The 19048-nt window shown below is 36.4% G+C and overlaps 1 protein-coding gene across 1 annotated transcript; it reads left to right on the forward strand.

Moving 5' to 3' along the window:
* Positions 1 to 19: 19 nt before the first annotated feature.
* On the forward strand, positions 20 to 7542 carry LOC115413590 (calmodulin-like protein 4). Its single transcript, XM_030126558.1, has 5 exons — positions 20 to 548; positions 660 to 690; positions 888 to 1028; positions 2985 to 3173; positions 7042 to 7542. The coding sequence occupies exons 1-5, from the start codon at positions 546 to 548 to the stop codon at positions 7137 to 7139; spliced, it is 462 nt and encodes a 153-aa protein (XP_029982418.1). The 5' UTR covers positions 20 to 545; the 3' UTR covers positions 7140 to 7542.
* The last annotated feature ends 11506 nt before the right edge of the window (positions 7543 to 19048 follow it).

Raw genomic sequence — 19048 nt, forward strand, 5'->3', positions numbered from 1 at the left:
ATCAACAGGTATTAAACAGTTTACATCAATAGATTCTGTTGATGGATGTTTGGGTCTTTATGGGTTAAGTGTACTGTGTTATTTTGTTAAATGTTATGGTATGTTTTAGAACCTTGTGGTTCATACTTTGACTTACTTTGATATCTGACTGGTTTGATTTTGCATTTTTAAAATCTCAATTAAATTATATAATTAACTTCCTACTTGTTTAATGTCCCCATAATGTCTTTTTTGTTATTTTTATTCTGAAATTTCTCCATTTACAATCGCTGTACAGATAGAGGAATACAACACACCGACAGCCTGGCTCTTCATTGTTGTCTGATTAATTGCTTGTATAAGGGTTCACTGCTTTAAATCGAAGGTCAGGAAGAGAAAGGACAGTTCAGTTCCGCAGATCCGGTATCTGTGTTTCCACAGCAACGTGTATTAAGTTCCACAGGCGCCTTTCAGACGGTGAACTTTGAACAGAGGTGGAGGGACAGGTGAGCTGACGCAGGTTCCTGAAACGATCCTTCCTGGAAACACACAGAGATATTGCAAAAATGGTAAGAACTGTTTTTTACTCAAATGAAGCTGTTTTATAAATATATTTTCCTATGTAACACTGTTTTGTGTGTTAACCTGCCAAGTGACACCGTACTATTCTCACATGACAGGCCAAATTCTTCACACCAGCTCAAATTAATGGTAAGAGTACTCTGCATGTAGTTTTCTATGAATTAACTCCTACTTATTCTTCTCTTAATAACCAGTCCATTGAAAACTGACAGGTCTGAAAGTTTCTTGGGCCTATAATATGATCAGGGTTCTCAGTAAAAACCCCTGCTGTATACATGACTGAAGGTGTTGCTCATTGTATTAACATTAATGCTTTTCCTGTTCAGAATTCAAAGAGTGTTTCTCCTTATATGACAAGAAGCGAAAGGGTAAGATCGAAGCCAAGGACCTGGTCACAGTCATGCGCTGCCTGGGAACAAGCCCCACTTTTGGTGAAATTGAACGACACCTTCAGGTTCATAAAATAGGTAAAGTAGAAAACCGGTGAAAGGGGCTGAATGGGATCATGAATGGGTGGTTTTATTCTGTCAAAACACACAATCCAATATAGAAATAACAGTAAGAAAAACATCAGTCTGTGTGTTTAGTAGTAACTGAAAATGCTCAGGCAGAAGCAAAATGCTTATACGCTGCTTATGTGCTTACCAATTTAACCCTTTCATTGCATGAATTATGAGAACCTTGATCAAGATTTTTTTTCTTGAGTGTTTTTATTCCTTTTTAAGCATGAAAAAAAAAATTTATTGAAATTTTATTTTTTTATGAACCTATTTTTCATGGATTAATGAAAATGTCCACTCAGCTGGACACCATGTGTTTAATTTTTGAAGCAAAGAAACATACACTTATTGTTGTACTGTGTGAAAACGATGAAATAAATGTTTTTTTAATGTTGCTAATCTGAGGTTTCTCACATTTTAACATACTATAATAAATGAACGCACTCAAATAATATGCAAAAAACAACAAAACGCAACAACTTCTTCATTAAAAAAACTGTTAATTACAGTCTAATAACAATTAGAAATTGATTTACACTCAAATGTGTTGCTACAGATCAGGTTTCTCAAGAACTGCAAAGTTACAATAATTGTATGAATATCAGTGTATTATGGGATGGTGCATAAATATCAACAGTGTTGGTTGATGTGCAACTAAAACAACAAAATCCATGAATATACAAGAGAACAGCTGTAGAATAACTGTCCTCTGCAGTGACCGCTATGCATGAAAGGGTTAAGATGAAAAAAAAAAAAAAAAAAACTACACAATTCTATATGTATGTATATTGGTAATGATGCATTATTTAACCCCATAACTGACATAATGCACACCTGTTTTTAATCCCTTTGGTTTGAGCTTTTTGTAGAGTAAGTTTGTATAGTTTTTGCCCTGAACATTATTCTGAACAGTATTATAAACTTCATAACATGGGATTTTAAACATAATGGTATGGTTGATGATATGATGACATGATGGTTGATTAATGATATGCATGGCTTGTTTTTGGAAGTAAAACTATAGAATTAAAATCATATGCAGGTGACTAGGGTTTCATGTCTCTCTGGATTTATACAATGACATTTTATGGAAAATCACAACCCAGAGAATATTGTCTCAAAAATTCTTTCACTGATTCAAAACAGTTTCCAAAAGCAGAGGAGAGGAACAAAGCTACAAACCCACCAAATTTATGAACAGAAAAAATACAAAGAAGACTGTTGAAAACAATCTATAGTAAATATTAAAAACATAAGCAGTACCAAAATGAAACAGACAAAAAGAACCATAAAAAATCTAAGGTACTCTGACACAAAAAAATAACTATAGGGCTACCATGGCAAATGTGTTTGGACTATAAAGTCTTCATCAGGTCGTAATACGAAAGATATGCTTAATTTTAAAACCGCAATGTACCGCATGACACATAAAGAGATAATTATAAAAAGAACAATAAATAAAAATACAGAAGAAATAATGAAATATTTAAAAATGAAAATACATTTAACTATAAAATTGGGGAAAAAAGACAAAGAGAAATTAAAAAGAGGAAGTCAGACAGGAAAGTAACAAATAACAAGATGTAAGATCACTTACAAAATCTATCTTGGAATTATAAAAAATAGTGATTATATCATCTTATATTGCATCTACTTTAACTAAACCATGAATGACATAGCACTGAATATATTAGCAGCACTCACAAAGGAAAACTATTTCCCTCACCTGAATAAACCCAGATCACATAACAACATGCAGAAGATTAACTAAATGTATGTTTTTTTGTTGTTTTTTTTTCCTGATCCAGGGCTACAGTGTTTGTCATATCAAATTAACTTTATGCTTCAAAAGTACCTCATGCAGTATTATTTCATATGTGACATCATGGTGTAGACATATTTTTGCCCCCTTTCTCAATTTAGAAAAGACAGGGGAGCTGGATTTCTCCACTTTCCTGACCATGATGCACAGGCAGATTCAACAGGAAGACCCCAAGGCTGAAATCCTGGAAGCCTTGAGGATGACGGACAAGCAGAAGAAAGGCTACATCCAGGCATCGGAACTCCGGGCCAAGCTCACCAAGTTAGGAGAGAAACTCACCCATAAAGAAGGTATGAATACTGATGACTGGAAGAAATGACAGAACTTAGGATGGATATTTGGTGAGTGAGGTAGCTGGTTTTCACCTATAAGCAACAAAAATGTGTAAATTTTATTTATTTTGTCTGTGTTTAAAGTGTAAACTATTGAGATCAAAGTCAACAGGAAGCAATTTAGCATATTATACAAGTACATATAAGGTACAATTAAAAACCCTAAGTATAATCCTATCCTTAGCTGCAAAGTTTAAGAAGTGAGAGTACTTTGAATTCATGTTTTAGTGGATTAATTTACTTAACATTTTAATAACTTTGTTTTTTAAGTTTTATGTCACTTATTTTCAGTTGATTTCTACATTAACCTATAAAGACCCAATGCTACTTTTATAGCAGTTCCCAATTGAATTTCTCTTTGTTTAACCTTTCTTAAGCAACATAATCCTCTGTATTTTGCTTTTTTTTTTTTTCAGTGAAAATTAGGTATTTTCCTATATTTAATTCATTGTTCGTGTACAGTAGATGTTCATGAAAACTCAGATTAAAGTTCAGGATTATTATGTCAGAAACAGAAAACTGAGGAAAAAGTTTTTTTGTTAGTTTTTTTGTTAGCAAATCTATCATTAACTGAACATAAACCCAGTGTGTCATTGATCCAACTCCACGGGCTTTACCGGCGAATCAGTGTTGTAGAAGATGACAGTGTTTCCACCTTCACTATGAAGCCTCTGAACGTCCAAATATGGTCATGTCTGAAGACCATGGAAAGATGAAAAACTGTATTTTTCACCAATTATTTACAGTTGATAGGATTAGTGGATCAGTGGGTTTTAAACATTTTAGATTAGAAGATGCTTTTGGTTGTTTGGGTCTTTAAGGATTAATGTTAAAGATAAATAAAAGAACAAATCAATATTTCCCAAAGAAGGACAAAGTAGTGCATGTACAGTATTGCAGTGTGTCACTGTACTCAAAAACCATTGGGTTTATGTAGAACAAAAGTCAGCCGTCTTCTGAACCGCTTTATCTTCCAGAATAGGGGTAGGCAATTCATTTTTCTAAGGGGTCACATGAGAAAGCCGAGTTGCGTCAGAGGGCCAAACCAACAACAAGTCAAACATAATTTTACTTGAATATTAATTTTCTCCCATTATAAGAAGTACGACATTATATAGTTTTGCACTGCAACTGAAAATCAAAATAAGAATATTCGGTAACTCACTGATAAAAGCCTTCACTAAGCTGTACATTTCATGCACAAAAGGGCCCTGGTACAGTAGTTTGACCTTTAGTTCATTCATTAGTGCAGTCACATCAACAGGAAAAGCTAAGTCTGCACTCCAATCTGCATCGAAAAGCTGTGGAATGTCATTCCCTTTCTTCAAACATAAATCTTGAATCTTATACTCTTTTCAGTATTTGGCCCAGGCTGAGCCCCCTGACAGCTGAATGCTAACCTATGTCACCATGTTCAGCCACATTTTCCTCCAAAGGTGCAACAAACTGCCTGTGATTCAAAGCTTTTGCCCTGATGAAGTTAGCTATTTTAGTTACGACATCAACAACATGGTTAATTTTTAACACGGATTTACACAACGTATTGCTGGAGTGTAATACAATACAAAACTATCCATTTCTGTTCTGGGTCAGTTTCTATTACTTTATCCTGCATTCTCTTCAGAAGTCCAACATTTTTTCCCATTAGATTTGGACAACCATCCATTGTCACACCCGCCAGCCATTTTAGTCCCAAAGTGTCCCAACATGCATTTATCTCTGTGAATAAATCTACCAGTGGTTGTTCCTTCCATTGACTGCATCTCCTCAGTGATTTTAAAGTCCATAGTTAACAAGAAAAGCACTCGCAGAGCGCAGACCTCCACCAAGACAGATCTGCACCCCCCCCCCCCGATCACCACCAAAATTTAATCATTTCTTCCTTGTGCCAGTATCAACATTTCCTGAAAATTTCCTGAAAATCCATCCATAACTTTTTGAGTTATCTTGCTCACAAACAAACAAACACACATGCACACAAAGCAAGTCATCACAATAATAACAATAATAAAAGTAAAAAGCAAAAAAAAAAAATAAAGGAAAGGAAGTGTGAGGAGATAAAAGCGGTAAATAATATAAATAGAATACACTAATAAAGCAGAAAAAATACAAGATTAGCATATGTACAAATCTACAGGAAACAGAAGTAAATGCACTGTACACAAACAGGTGTCAAAGTGACTAAGGTACCATCCTGTTTATGATTTTGTCTTCTTGAGTCGCATGCTGGATTTAATTTATGAAAAAAATTACTCACAATATCTGAGAATATAGTCAATATAACAGCACAGTCCATCTATTTTAATGTGCTTAGTAGTATTTATGTTTCCTTGATATTATAACAAACAAATAAAATATTGTATTTCTCACGCAGCACTTTATACAGTCACAGAAAAAATTATCAGACCATCAAGTCATCAAGAATAATGGTTATGCAATCTGGTACTGTCTCCTATGTATATCATGTGACTGAAACAGACAGAAACAAGAAAAGCACTCAGAGAGCGCAGACCTCTGACAAGACAGATCTTTATATTCTTTATATACTTTATATTCAAATGTGCTTCCAGAAGTAAAGGATTTGTAGGGGTTGCTGTGGATTTTAAGGTTCAGGCTTTAACCTGTTTTAAATTAAAAGACTAACAGATAGGTTGTAACTGAAATTACACAAGATCAATACATATATTAGACCAATATTATCCTGTAGCCTGCTCTACTGAGAAAGAGAAGTAAAGTAAAGGCTGGTAGGAAGACACATTAGTAAGTAAAGTAAAGTAAAGCTTTACTTCTCTTTCACACTGACAGTTAAGCTCTGTTTCTTTTTCTTTTAATGGTAACTTCAGTTGTGTCTTCCTACAGAACAACCTTAGACAACAGCATATGTGGCTTCAGAGAGAGAAATTCCCTAAACTCATTCTATTTTTTCTTTTTAAGTCTCCTTCAGGTGTACTATAATTTTGATATTTTTATAATTTCTGCATGATTTGTTCAAAGACAAATGACAATTTTGATCACCATTCACCATTTTCTCTCTGGATGTCTGTGAGCTGTCAGGATGTAGTAGCTCCACTCCTTGTATTTGCTCCATTTTCTTAACTCTCCTCTTTACAATCATGAAATACATCATCTCAGTTCCTGCTGAAATGCAGTTCATATTCTGCCAAAAATATTGGTAAGATATGGTCCAAAAAAAAAAAAAAAAAAGTAGAAATGGAGTCAGCTGATGTTAAAGTCCCCAGTCATAAAGATTCTTACGAACGACTGGTTCGCTTGTTTGGCAATCAAGTTTGCACACGTTTTTACACGGGCAAACCTTTAGTAAATCAGGCCCAGAATATTCAGGTGCTTTTTCCTCTTCTTCTGTGTGAATTTTAGACATGTAAGTTGTCCCACAGGTTTAAGAACACACAAATAACTCATCTAAACAGGTGATTAATTCAGGAATAGAGCACTATCACACTGTAAAATAAATACAACTGTTAAATAATTTAACAAATGGTTCAAAACTACAGTATTGATCTAGGAAAGGGCTGCTGTGGTAATCTTATAATGCCAACACAGATACTAAATTAAGAATCATAAGTTTTGGACAGAACTGTACTTGATTCTAAACTCCAGGAATAACTTCTAGCTTGATTTTGACATTTGGGAGCAGTTTTAATGCTGTCACAGAGAGACAGACAAGCAGAAAGAAAGTCACTCACCTCAGGCGTCAGTTGAGTGCACTTTTACCACACACTTGTGAATAGTTGCAAACAAATTAGTTTTCAGGTAACCTTTGCTCATGACAAGTTTGCTCATGAATGTGTTTTGTGTCTCTGTTCAGTGGATGAGCTCTTCAAAGAGGCCAATGTTGTGTCAAATGGGACGATCAACTATGAAGAGTTCACACAGATGGTGACACTGCCACCCGTCGATTACTGACCTTTCAAGGAAAATACACATTTCAATCACACCACAACTGACAGTACATCGCCTGAACCTCATGTCCTCAGTTTACAGAGACTGTATAAAAAGTTTGCATTTACCAGTGTTTACTTGCAGACTATTGAGATTTTTCTTTTATTAATTACTCATTGTAATTAAATTTAATTCAGAACTTTGTTTTTCTGTTAAAATGCAATGTACTGTTGACTAACACTGGCCTCTGAAATGTGCCTGAACACATTGACTTATTGTGTTAAAAATGTTCGTTTTAAACACTGATGTTAAAATGAAAACAGTCATTTATGTTTTTCTTATCTAATATCATTTCTGCTTTACTGAATCCATTTATGCACCACACTCAGGCTATAGAGAAAGAGAAAGTCCTCCCCCTACCAGTGTGTCACATGGGACATAACTTGTTATTATGTCAACAGTGATCAGTGATCATGATGAAAAACTAATAACATAAAATTGATATCAGTTTTAACCAGTAATCTGTGTTACACATGTGTTTTCTGTATAACCAATTTTTTTTTTTTCATTTTTAAACATTCTTTTTGGCTAAAACATTTTTAAAAAAAAACACTGAATTTGCACATTTCTTGTAGAGTTGAATTTAAAAAACATGTTGTCCTTATCCCTTTATGGAACCCATTTTTTGACTAAAAGACCATCAAGTAAAAAATAACACTGGTAACTGTTCCTCACAGCTAAATCAGGGACCACTCTATCAAACGGGTCAGACTTTTGTTCTGCCACCAGTGCATCTCTAGAATCAGTCAGCTGCTCTGTCTGGAGTTTAACTGGCTTCGACTCAGCCTTTTTAAGATGAAAAACAGCACAGATAATTGCACAAACTGTAAAAATCTCAGGAGACACTGTTCTGCAATTTGGAGAAAGATCTGTAGGGGGCACTGAAGGTTACTCATCAAAGAGGTTTGGCTTAAGGTCTGCCCACACCATACTACCTGCTGCATCACAGGTGTCAAACATGCGGCCCGGGGGCCAAATCTGGCCCGTGGGATGAAAGTGCAAAAATGAACCTGAACAGTCCAGTTTGTCCAAATCCTTTTGGTTCAGGTTCCTCACACAGACCAATGAGATCTACAGTAAAAATAACACAATAACCCATAAATAATGACAACCACAAATTTTCTTTGTGAAAAATTATGTGGAAAAAAATTTAAGTGAAAAAAATAAGATTACACTGTGAAAATATTTAACATTTACAAAACTATTCTTTCACAATAAAATGCAAATAAATACATAAATAAAAACAAAGATGAACAACCTGAAATGTGCAATTTGAACAATATTGTTACTAAATGTTTGGTGCATTTATGGATCCACTGTGATCTGGAGTTGTGTTAATAACAGATGGAATATTGTAGAAATTGTTCAAATTTTAGTTCCAAACTCCATAATTTTAACAATATTCTGCCTGTTACCAAATATTTATGTAACATTGTGTGTAAATATACATGCATAAATAATAAGTCAAGGCATACTATTTATCAGTGATAAAATAAGAGGCCAATTTCATGAGGGGAGCAGTCTTCCCTTTACATCCTGATCCATGTAGGATGAGTAAATGTATTATCTACCCACATTACAATAGTGCCAAGTGCACATACATAATAATAAAGGGAGAAATTTGGGAGAGCCATACCTCCCTCTGATTTCGACTTACAGAGGTGAGCTTTATTAATTCTGTGAGTTTTACAGTCCCATAAAAATGGGATAATTACTGAGTCGAGATTCTTAAAGAATTTTTTAGGTAGAAAAATTGGAATATTTTGAAATAGATAAAGGATTTGGAGGAGAAATACCATTTTTATTGCAATTATTCTACCTGTCAATGAGATAGGAAGAGATTTCCAGAACTGAATATTATTTTGCAACTTTGCCACGGGGGGGGGGGTTGGCTTCATAGAGTAGGTGAAAATCTTTAGAAACTACTGTACCCAAATAAGTGAATTTATCGTATGTAATTTTAAAAGGATTATTTGCAATACAGACGGGTCCTGGAGTTTGATTGGCATTAATTCACTCTTAGACTAATTAATTCTATAACCTGAAAATGAGCCAAAATGAGAGATGGTGTCCAACATAGCTGCGATGGAAAATTCTAACCTGGGTCTGAAAAGCAAAATATCATCTGCATAAAATTAAAAATAAAAATTAGTGCCTGTTTGGTATAAAAGCTGTCTGATCAGGGTGGATTAGTTTACCCATTAAAGAATTCAATCTGGTCAAACTGGTCCATTGTGGTGAAGAAGGAGCTAAGCCAAAAGGCGAAGCTCTTCATTTAATGGTTGGTCTACGTTCCGACCCTCATTACCCTGGGTAATGACCCAAAGAATGACGTCGCGAGTACAAGTGGCCGAGATGAGTTTCCTTCGTAGGATGGCCAAGCTCAGCCTATGAGGTAGGGTGAGGAGCTTGGACATCCAGGAGGGACTAGAGCCACTGTTCCTCCACGTCAAGAGGAGCCAGTTGAGTTGGTTCGGGCATCTAGTGACGATGCCTCCCGGACACTTCCCTGGGGTGATGTCTTGGCAATGTCTGTCCGGGAGGAGACCTCAGCGCCGACCCAGGAAACGCTGGGGGGATTATATCTCTTGGCTAGTCTGGGAACGCCTCAGGATTCCCCAGGAAGAGCTGGTGGAAGTGGCTGGAGAGAGGGCTGCCCCCATGACCCAGACCCAGATGAGCGGATGAAGATGGTATGGTACGGCATTTCCAACAGTAAGCTTTTGAAGTATTTCGTAAATGTATCACTTACCCTTTGTCTTGGTTTCTATTTTGTGTCAGATGTTGGTAGGTAATTATTTCAGTTCTCCTCTTCAAAATGTTTACCAAGATAACACCTCACCTGTGGGTAAGGAAGTGTGTTGTACATCATTGTAGTTTTTTTTGTTTGTTTGTTTGTTTGTTTTGTGAGTGTTTGAGAGTGTGAGTAGATAAAACAAATAGAGTGTAATGTTGCAAATATACACCTGTACTCTCCACGTTTGAAAGCCTAGTACGTTTATAATGAAACAAAAAGGAAAGGGGACTGGTTTTAGTTTGTAACAGACAACTGCCATAACGTGTTTTCACAGGTTTTATTTAGAGTTATAAGTACAGTGCATACATATTCATATAGAGTAACAAAGACATTACAATTAATAAAAGAATAACACTTTCCCCTTAATGTAATATTGAAACTGACATACTGCTGAGATCAATGTGACTAATATGATGATGCCTGCTACAGTATGCTATTTCTGTGAGAACTGTTTCTGTGGGATGGTAAGTTTCATATTGCTGACTTGATATGAGTGTTAATTTTGTGCTTGTAAACAAAGTAACACTCAAATGTACAACCTTTAAAAAAAACAAAAACAACTGGGGACAGTTCGACAAACCAAAAGAATCTGTTGTTTGTTGAAGTACTTGTGTGATTTCTACAGTCAAATATACAATGGCCAGCTCCCTCAACTGGTAGGTCATGCCTTAGATGTGTTCACAAACTCATCGCAAGTGGATCATGAAGTGTGTTTGGCAAAAAAATAAATAAAATAAAAACTAAATTCATATTATGCAAATTGAACAACACTTGGGCCTCTCACCAACCCATAAATTACATTTTCAATCTTAAAACATTTTTTTTTTTTTTTTTTTTATCAACAACAATGTTTTTAAAACTCTGGTGTGTGTATGTGTGTGGAAAACTGCATATTTGTTTGGCTGGAATGAACACATTCTATGTGCAAAATTCTATGTGTGAAACAACAATCATGGCAGACCCATATACATATATATATATATGTATATATGTATATATATATATATATATATATATATATATATATATATATATATATATATATATATATATATATATATATATATATATATATGTGTGTGTGTGTGTGTGTGTGTTCAAATGTGTTAAGTGTTTTTTTTTTATTTTTTTTTTTATTATTGTTCTGTTTCTTAGTAATATGTATATTTAATTTATTACAAATGTATACAGCACTTTGGCCAAACTTGCTGTTATTTTGAAGTGCTTTATGAATAAGATTGGATTGGAATTGTATTTGTAGAGAGCTGAGCTTTGAAGGGAATTCAGAATCAGTTCTCCAGTGGAGTCTGGTGAAAATTTGCGTCACTTTGCACTGCGCCAAATTTATCTTTCAGGTGTAAGCATTGAATTTTGATCATTTTGAGTTTATTGAACTAAAATGAGGGTGTGATATGCTGCTAATGACTATGTACTCAGAACCCTAAGATGACAGAGAAATTTTGATGTCAGATTTTGCATCCATGTGCCTGATTTAGGGAAAATCTGGTATTTTTTTTTTATCTTTGTAATAAAATCTTTGTTGACCAGACGAGTCAACACAACACTGAGTGTCTCCTGCAGTCAGCAGTGATATACTGTATTGGGTGGTGTATTGGTGTTTGCAATGAATTCTTTAGAATATAAAAACTACATTTAAAAAACCCAGACCAACATGTTTAAGGTCAAATTATAGGTAAAATTCATAATGTAACTTGCTGCTGCTGCTTAACTTCATGACAAGCCTCGGTGTCTGCTACATCCAGTATTAACCCTTAACGACCCAAACATCGACCGTTGACCAAAACCATCTGCTGATCTCAAATGTTTAATTCCTGTTGAGTCACTAATCCTATCAATACATGTAAATAATTGGTGTAAAATTTTGTTTCTTGTCTTTTCATGGCCATCAGATATGACCCATTTGGACGTTCTGTAGTGAATGTGGAAACTCATAATCTTCTACATTGATTCACCAGTAAAACCCATGTTAGATCAATGACAGAGGATGGACACACTGGGTTTATGTTCAGTTAATGTTATATTTTGCGGAAAAAGCTTTGCATGATCAGTGAATTATATAAAGGAAAATACCGGAAAAAGAAAAATGCAGAAGATAATATAATAAATAATATGGTAAATCACTTCGGAAAGAAAAAAAATCATTTGGAAGATGTGATACAAATAGTTGTGTGTCTTTAAGGGTTAAAATATAATTGTGACTAGTCAGAACTGAAATATCCAAGCTAGAATAAAAACACCCTTTTTTCTACACGATGTGAAATTACAAGCATTACAAATGCCTGCATTTTCACTCTTAAAATAGTGTTATTTCCTTTGAATGTAAGGATGAAAACATGTATATTTTATTTTAAAAAGCCCAAGGAAATTGCTCTGTGTTTGTGAGCGTGTTTTTGAAAAATATGTGTACTTGGTCTGAACTGTGTAAAAGTGGGTCGAAACATGAACATGGGTCCAAAACCAAGATCCGCTGGGAACAACTGAATAGAATTGAGTCTTCAAAAGCCAAAACTCCAAGGATGCTGATCATGAGCTGCAGAGTTCCTGGTTCAACTCTCGGTCCAGGTGACCTTTACTGGTCCTCCCCTTTGTTACCTCGAAAAAGGCTGAAACGTCCAGAATGTTCTAAAAAAGGCCATGTCAAGTCTGGAGAAAAGAGTCAGACGGCCACACAGAGCTGTCATTACAGACTGTGAAATCAGCAGACACTAGAGGAAAATGAAAGGCCTGTTGTGTTGTTTTGACAAATCTGCCACCAACAGTTTTGCAAAACTTATCCAAAAGAATCAGCAGCAACTATGGCTGCTGTAACGAAATCCTCAATAATCCTGAGGAGAAAATCAAACAGTTGTATTTCTGAGATGAATCATGGCACCGTATAAAAGTTTCTTGTTCTCAACTCCTACATGTAAACTTTAAACAGAACTATCAATAAGAGATTAACAAGAAAAAACAGTCAAAGTCTAATGGGCACTTTTGTATGGCTTCATGTACAGCCCTCTTGATATATACAAATTTTATGTAAGGCAAGTGTAATTTAGTTTTAAAAAACATTAACAGAAAGTTTGAGTGCACTCCTACTCATTCATTTTAAATATGTTCAGTTGTGGTGCTACTTCGCTTCTGAAAGGATTGTTGTTTAGTTAGTGACACTTTTGCTATAAAAATGTGAATTTCTAAACTTTATAACCAGAATAGCATGACGAAATGGAGTACTCAACTGTGTTTCAGAAAAACTGAACGCGGAAAATGCACCTGAAAATGTCTTAAATGCAGCCTAAACATGTTTCAATGCTACTAGAACTGTGAATGCAGACACAGCTGAAAAGACAAAGGTTAAATCCTCCAAAACAAGCACACCATTACAACAGCAGGGTAACTGACAGTAACAGGGTAACTGACTCCATTTTATAATCAACAATTTCATGAAGCTGTATTCTTAATGGGATTCAGACTGATCTTTTACTTAAGTGGTTAAAAAATGACACCAACTGATTGAAATATTCAAGTAGATGAGACACTGAGTCTGCCAATACCTGGCCCAAATATGTTTGGAGCCTGAGTGGCCTTAAGCACCAAATATGAGCATCAGCATCAGCACCACTTTTCACATTTACATTTATCTGTGCCCCCCCCCCCCCCCCCCCCCCAATCACCACCAAAATTTAATCATTTGTTTCTCGTGCCAGTATCAACATTTCCTGAAAATTTCATCCAGATCCATCCATAACTTTTTGAGTTATCTTGCACACGGACAGACAGACAGACAGACAGACAAACCAATGCCGGCAAAACCATCACCTCCGTGGCGGAGGTAATGATATTAGGCAGTATTTTTAAGGTTCAATACATACATTTTGCACACACTCATGTGAAGTTTGTGTTGTAGTCTGTGTTTTTTCTCTTATAATTTCGTTGTACATATGTATAATGACAGGGCGACACGGTGGTGCAGTGGTTAGCACTCGTGCCTCACAGCAAGAAGGTCCTGGGTTCGACTCCAACACCAGTCGACAGGGGGTGGGACCTTTCTGTGTGGAGTTTGCATGTTCTCCCCGTGTCTGCGTGGGTTCTCTCCGGGTACTCCGGCTTCCTCCCACAATCCAAAAACATGCACTAATAGGTTAATTGGTTAATCTAAATTGCCCATAGATGTGAATGTGAGAGTGATTGTTTGTCTCTATATGTTCAGCCCTGAGATGAACTGGCGACTTGTCCAGGGTGAACCCCGCCTTCGCCCCTATGTAGCTGGGATAGGCTCCAAACGACCCCCGTGACCCTAGTGAGGACAAAGCGGGTTCAGAAAATGAATGAATATGTATAATGACAATAAAGGCATTCTATTCTATTCTATTCTATTCTATTCTATTCTATTCTATTCTATTCTATTCTATTTTGTGCTGGTGGTTTATTGACAGTATCCAACTCAACTAGGGTCAGTGTTGGAGGATTGTCATTCTTCCTCCTTCTCTTATACAGGGATATTCAAAAAGAATGAACAGATTTCATGGCGCATTGCTTCAGTTCTCAAGGGTCTGACCGTTTGAAAGAGGAGTTTTCTAAGTTTGAGCTTTTTTAAAGGAAAAAGTGCCCCAGCCATGAATTGGTCAGAAGGGGGTCCAAGACCTGCGAGATCCTCAGACCTCACCGTGTGTGATTTTTTTCTTGTGGGGATACGTGAAAGATCGCATTTATGTTCCACCGCTACCCACTAACCTCGATGACCTTTAATATCGGTCAACTCAGTGGATAGTGATATGCTGACAGGTGTTTGGGAGGAATTCTTTGATCACATTGATGTTGCCCAGGTGGTGGCCAAATTAAGAAAAATATGACTTAGGCAAATCTGCTATTAGGGTAACAATACGTAAAAGCCTTCTTTGCTATGCAGGTAATTTTTTATGTCAAATGCACAAATACCTTCTCTCCTGCCACTTTCTTTTTTTTTTTTTTTGCAAATGCACTGTTGCAGTATCCTATGACAAGTACTACCAAAGAACTAAGCAAATAAGAAAGTGGTCTCTGTATTCATGAAAGTGGGGTCGGTGCCCCTTATTTCAGAGAAAATACTGTCACTAATAATCTAATAATCTTTTGATCCTATCAAAATTATGACATCAATGACAAATATGTTTGTCAATTAAATTTTTTTTGTAAGAAAAAAAAAAAATTACAGAAAACCCGTCAAAAGTACGTGAAGTATCAGACTGTGACTAGACATGAGATGACAAACCTATAACTGTCATTAGCATTGCACGATCTGTTCAATCACTTAAGACATTTCTGCTATTTCAACATGATCAGAACTATATTGATTTTCACCTCTTACTACTTTTTCACTTGTTCTAAAAGAATGAGTTTAAATTTCTCAAGGCGATGCTCTTCTGGTATTGATGATATGTAACCGTTTCACAACAAACTAAATGATTCATTCATTGATTTCCTGAACAGCTGAATCCTCCAGGGGCTGCTGGAGCCCATCCCAGTGGCTGTAGGGCAGGGGTGTCCAACCCTGGTCCTGGAGAGCCACTATCCTGCATGTTTTAGATGTTTCCCTCTTCCAACACATTTGATTCAAATGATATGCCTATTAACAAGCTCTGCAGAAGCCTAAAAATGGCCGTCAGGTGTGTTGGAAGAGGGAAACATCTAAAACATGCAGGATAGTGGCTCTCCAGGACCAGGGTTGGACACCCCTGCTGTAGGGCAAAGGCGGGGTTCAGGATGTGTCACCAGTTCATCATAGGGATGACATACACACACTATGGTATGGACCATTTACACTGTGCAATTATTAAGCAAGTTGTATTTTTGAGGATTAATTTTATTATATAAGAACTAAAGCACTTTTGCTCAATCCAAAATGTCCAGAAAGCTAAAACCTGAATATCTAAGAAAGAAAAAGTGAGGTTTTGTCTTTCTTAAGAAAATATCTTAAGAAAGATATTTGGCAAATACCAGTGTGCAGAATTATTAGGCAACTAAATGAAAAACAAATATTTTCCTATCTCACTTGTTTATTTTCATCTGTTAAAGTGAAAATAATGAAAAAAACAACTCTAAATTTCAAAAAAATAAAAAAAAAATCTGTGACCGATATAGCTTGCTTGCTTTCAATAACGGTCCTAACCTTTCCATTCACCGAGTCTGTCAGTTTCTTGACTTGTTGACAATCAACTTTTGTGCAGCAACAACCACATCCTCTCAGACACTGTTCAGAAAGGTGTACTGTTCTTCACCATAAATGTCTTGTTTAAGAAAGGAGGATAAGTTCTCAATAGGGTTTAGGTCAGGTGAGGAAGGCAGCCATGTCATTATTCTTCCATCTTTAAAGACTTTACAAGATAGACATGCAGTGGAGTACTTGGGCAAATGTGATGGAGCATTGTCCTGCATAAAAACCATGAGAAAAAAAAAAACTTTCTTCAAAAATACAGATTTTTTCTTTTACCACTGCGTGATGAGTGAGTCTTCTAAAAACTGGACGTGGGTTTGGGAGTTGATTTTGATTTTTCAACCCAAAAAGGTTCAACTAGCTCATCTTTAAGCCTCAGTCACAAAGCTTCTTAGGAACGATGGGTTTGTACAAATCTCCTGGTTTGTACGAGTTCTGGAGTTTGTAGACATTTGTGGAAGGAGCATTAGTTTCTTACGGCTGTATCACAAAGTTGGTACAGATGCTGTTTAAATCACAAGAACAACTTGAGGCGTCTGTGAGAAAATGACGTGATTTTGTTTCGTGCGAAGACCGTACAGTTGTTACGTTCTTCGTAAGGGTGCCTTGGGACCTTCTTACATTATACCTAAGGCCACTTCATGATTTTTTTTGTTGTAAGGCCATATGTCATATTGGCCATATGGCACCCCTACGTGCAACTCATGGCACTTCCAAGTTGATGGTAGGATGATTTTAGGCTTTTTCAGATCATTTAGATTGGTATAAACAGTGGCCGTGTACTAAAAGTCCCACATCGTGATCATTGCATTCAAGATGGCAATAATGCCCACATACTGAAACTTCTACAGCTGCAAGACAAAGAAGAGGAAGATCAAGCGGTTGTGGCCATAGTGTTGGTTCAGCAGCAGCAGAAGAAGAGGGACATTCTAAAACACTTAACCTAGCTTAATGCCCAAGAACAGTGATCAATCATCATCAAAGTTGCTGTGGACATCTCAGTTCATACCCATCTTCACCTCTGCAAAAATCTAAAGGAAAATCCCAGAATTATGGATGCTGTCCATAACTGCCAAAGATGCATAGTCCATAGATGCCTTTTCTCCTCCATAGGTGCAAAAAAAAAAAAAAAACAAGCAAACAAAAAAAAAAACTGAACATAGTTTAATCTTGGAGTATAATTTTTTTGGTCATTCATTCATTCATTGTTTGGGATCATGTGCTGTCCATGGTGCTGAATCACATATGCCTGTAGAATATACGGGGAAACTGACCTGCACTGTTAAACACAATAAAAATTAGGAGTGATAATAAGACATCAAATGAAGACATTTGAAAAAGAAGATATAAGAATAAAACAAAGACACACAAGAATAATAGAGGGAACTGAACGTTAAAAACACTAACCGCCTATCACCCAGTGCCTAGCCCTAACTCTCCATCGTGCACATTCTCTACATCACCCTGACCCTCGTCACCCTGTGGACTCTGCACTATCTCCCTCTAGGATTTGTGTTGTTTCTGTGTTTAGTTTTCTGTAAATAAAACACTTTCCCTTCGGCACTGTGTGTTTGAGTCCAGTCATTCACTCTGTCTTGAAAATTTGTATACGACTCCCTCTAAGAATGCCACAAATGCTGCACTACTGCCTATTATGAAGACCTCACGTCGACCTTAAGAATGCCATGCTAATCTCTGTCTATATGTCTGTTCGTGCGAACGCCATAATGGGCCCCTAATAACAACGTAATGTGTTCTTGTGATCTACCTGCGGCCACCGCAGGAACGGCCTCCTGATCCACCCACACTGTGCGTTGTTCTTAGGTTGTTCCTAAGGCATTCCTTAGGGCACCATAGGAAAGGGGATTTCCTACCGCGTTCGCAGAAAATCTTGCACATCCTATGAATATAGGAACAGTCTACAAACTCTCCATTCTTACAAGGCCGCCTTGAAAAAGTCGTACGAAATGATCCATAGATCGTTCGCACAGTGTTCGTAGCCATTCGTGACAGCATTTGTGACTGAGCCTTTAATAACCCCACCTCCACCGTGGCATCTGAGTTGAAGTGGCGTCTGTGATGTTACTGATGCAGTTGTAGGTCCAACTGTCTAAACCACAGGTTTCAAACATGCGACCCAGGGGGCCAAATCTGGCCCGCCAAAAGGTCCAGTCTGGCTCTTCGGATGAATTTGTGAAATGCAAAAATTACACTAAGATATTAACAGTCCTTTTAGTTCAGGTTCCACATTCAGACCAATTCAATCTGCAGTGGGCAGGACCAGTCAAATACTATTATAATAACATATAAATAATGACAACTACATGTTTCTGTTTGTAAATGTAAATATTTTCATGTATTTACACTAAAACAAAGTATAATTTCATAAAAAATGTGAAAACCATACACAAATATGAACAACCTGAAATGTCTTAAGAGACATACAATTTTAACAAGATTCTGTCTGTTATTAAATGTTTTGTGTGTTTGTAGATCCACTGTGATCTGTAAGTTATAACGTACATGTGGAAATGATAAACTGAGGCAGAATATTGTTAAAATAACACTTATTTTTTCAGTTTGTTCATGTAATTCACATCTTTTGAAAGGATAGTTTGTAGATGTAAACCTTTTCATAATGTAAATTTACTTTTTTCGCTCTAAAACATAGAGAAAAGTTTGGAGTTGACCTTATTCATATATTATGTTATTATTTTACTGGTTCGGCCTACTGCAGATCAAATTTAGCTGAATGTGGAACTGAGCTAACATGAGTTTGACAGCCCTGCTCTAAACCCACCAACAGTTACTCTGACCTATAGTTTTTTTGTCTTCACATAGTTCTTGGCCCACTCATCTCATGTGTCTTGTTCTGTGGTAGTC

The sequence above is a fragment of the Sphaeramia orbicularis genome, chromosome 3, assembly GCF_902148855.1.
Source record: "Sphaeramia orbicularis chromosome 3, fSphaOr1.1, whole genome shotgun sequence".
Lineage (NCBI taxonomy): Eukaryota > Metazoa > Chordata > Actinopteri > Kurtiformes > Apogonidae > Sphaeramia > Sphaeramia orbicularis.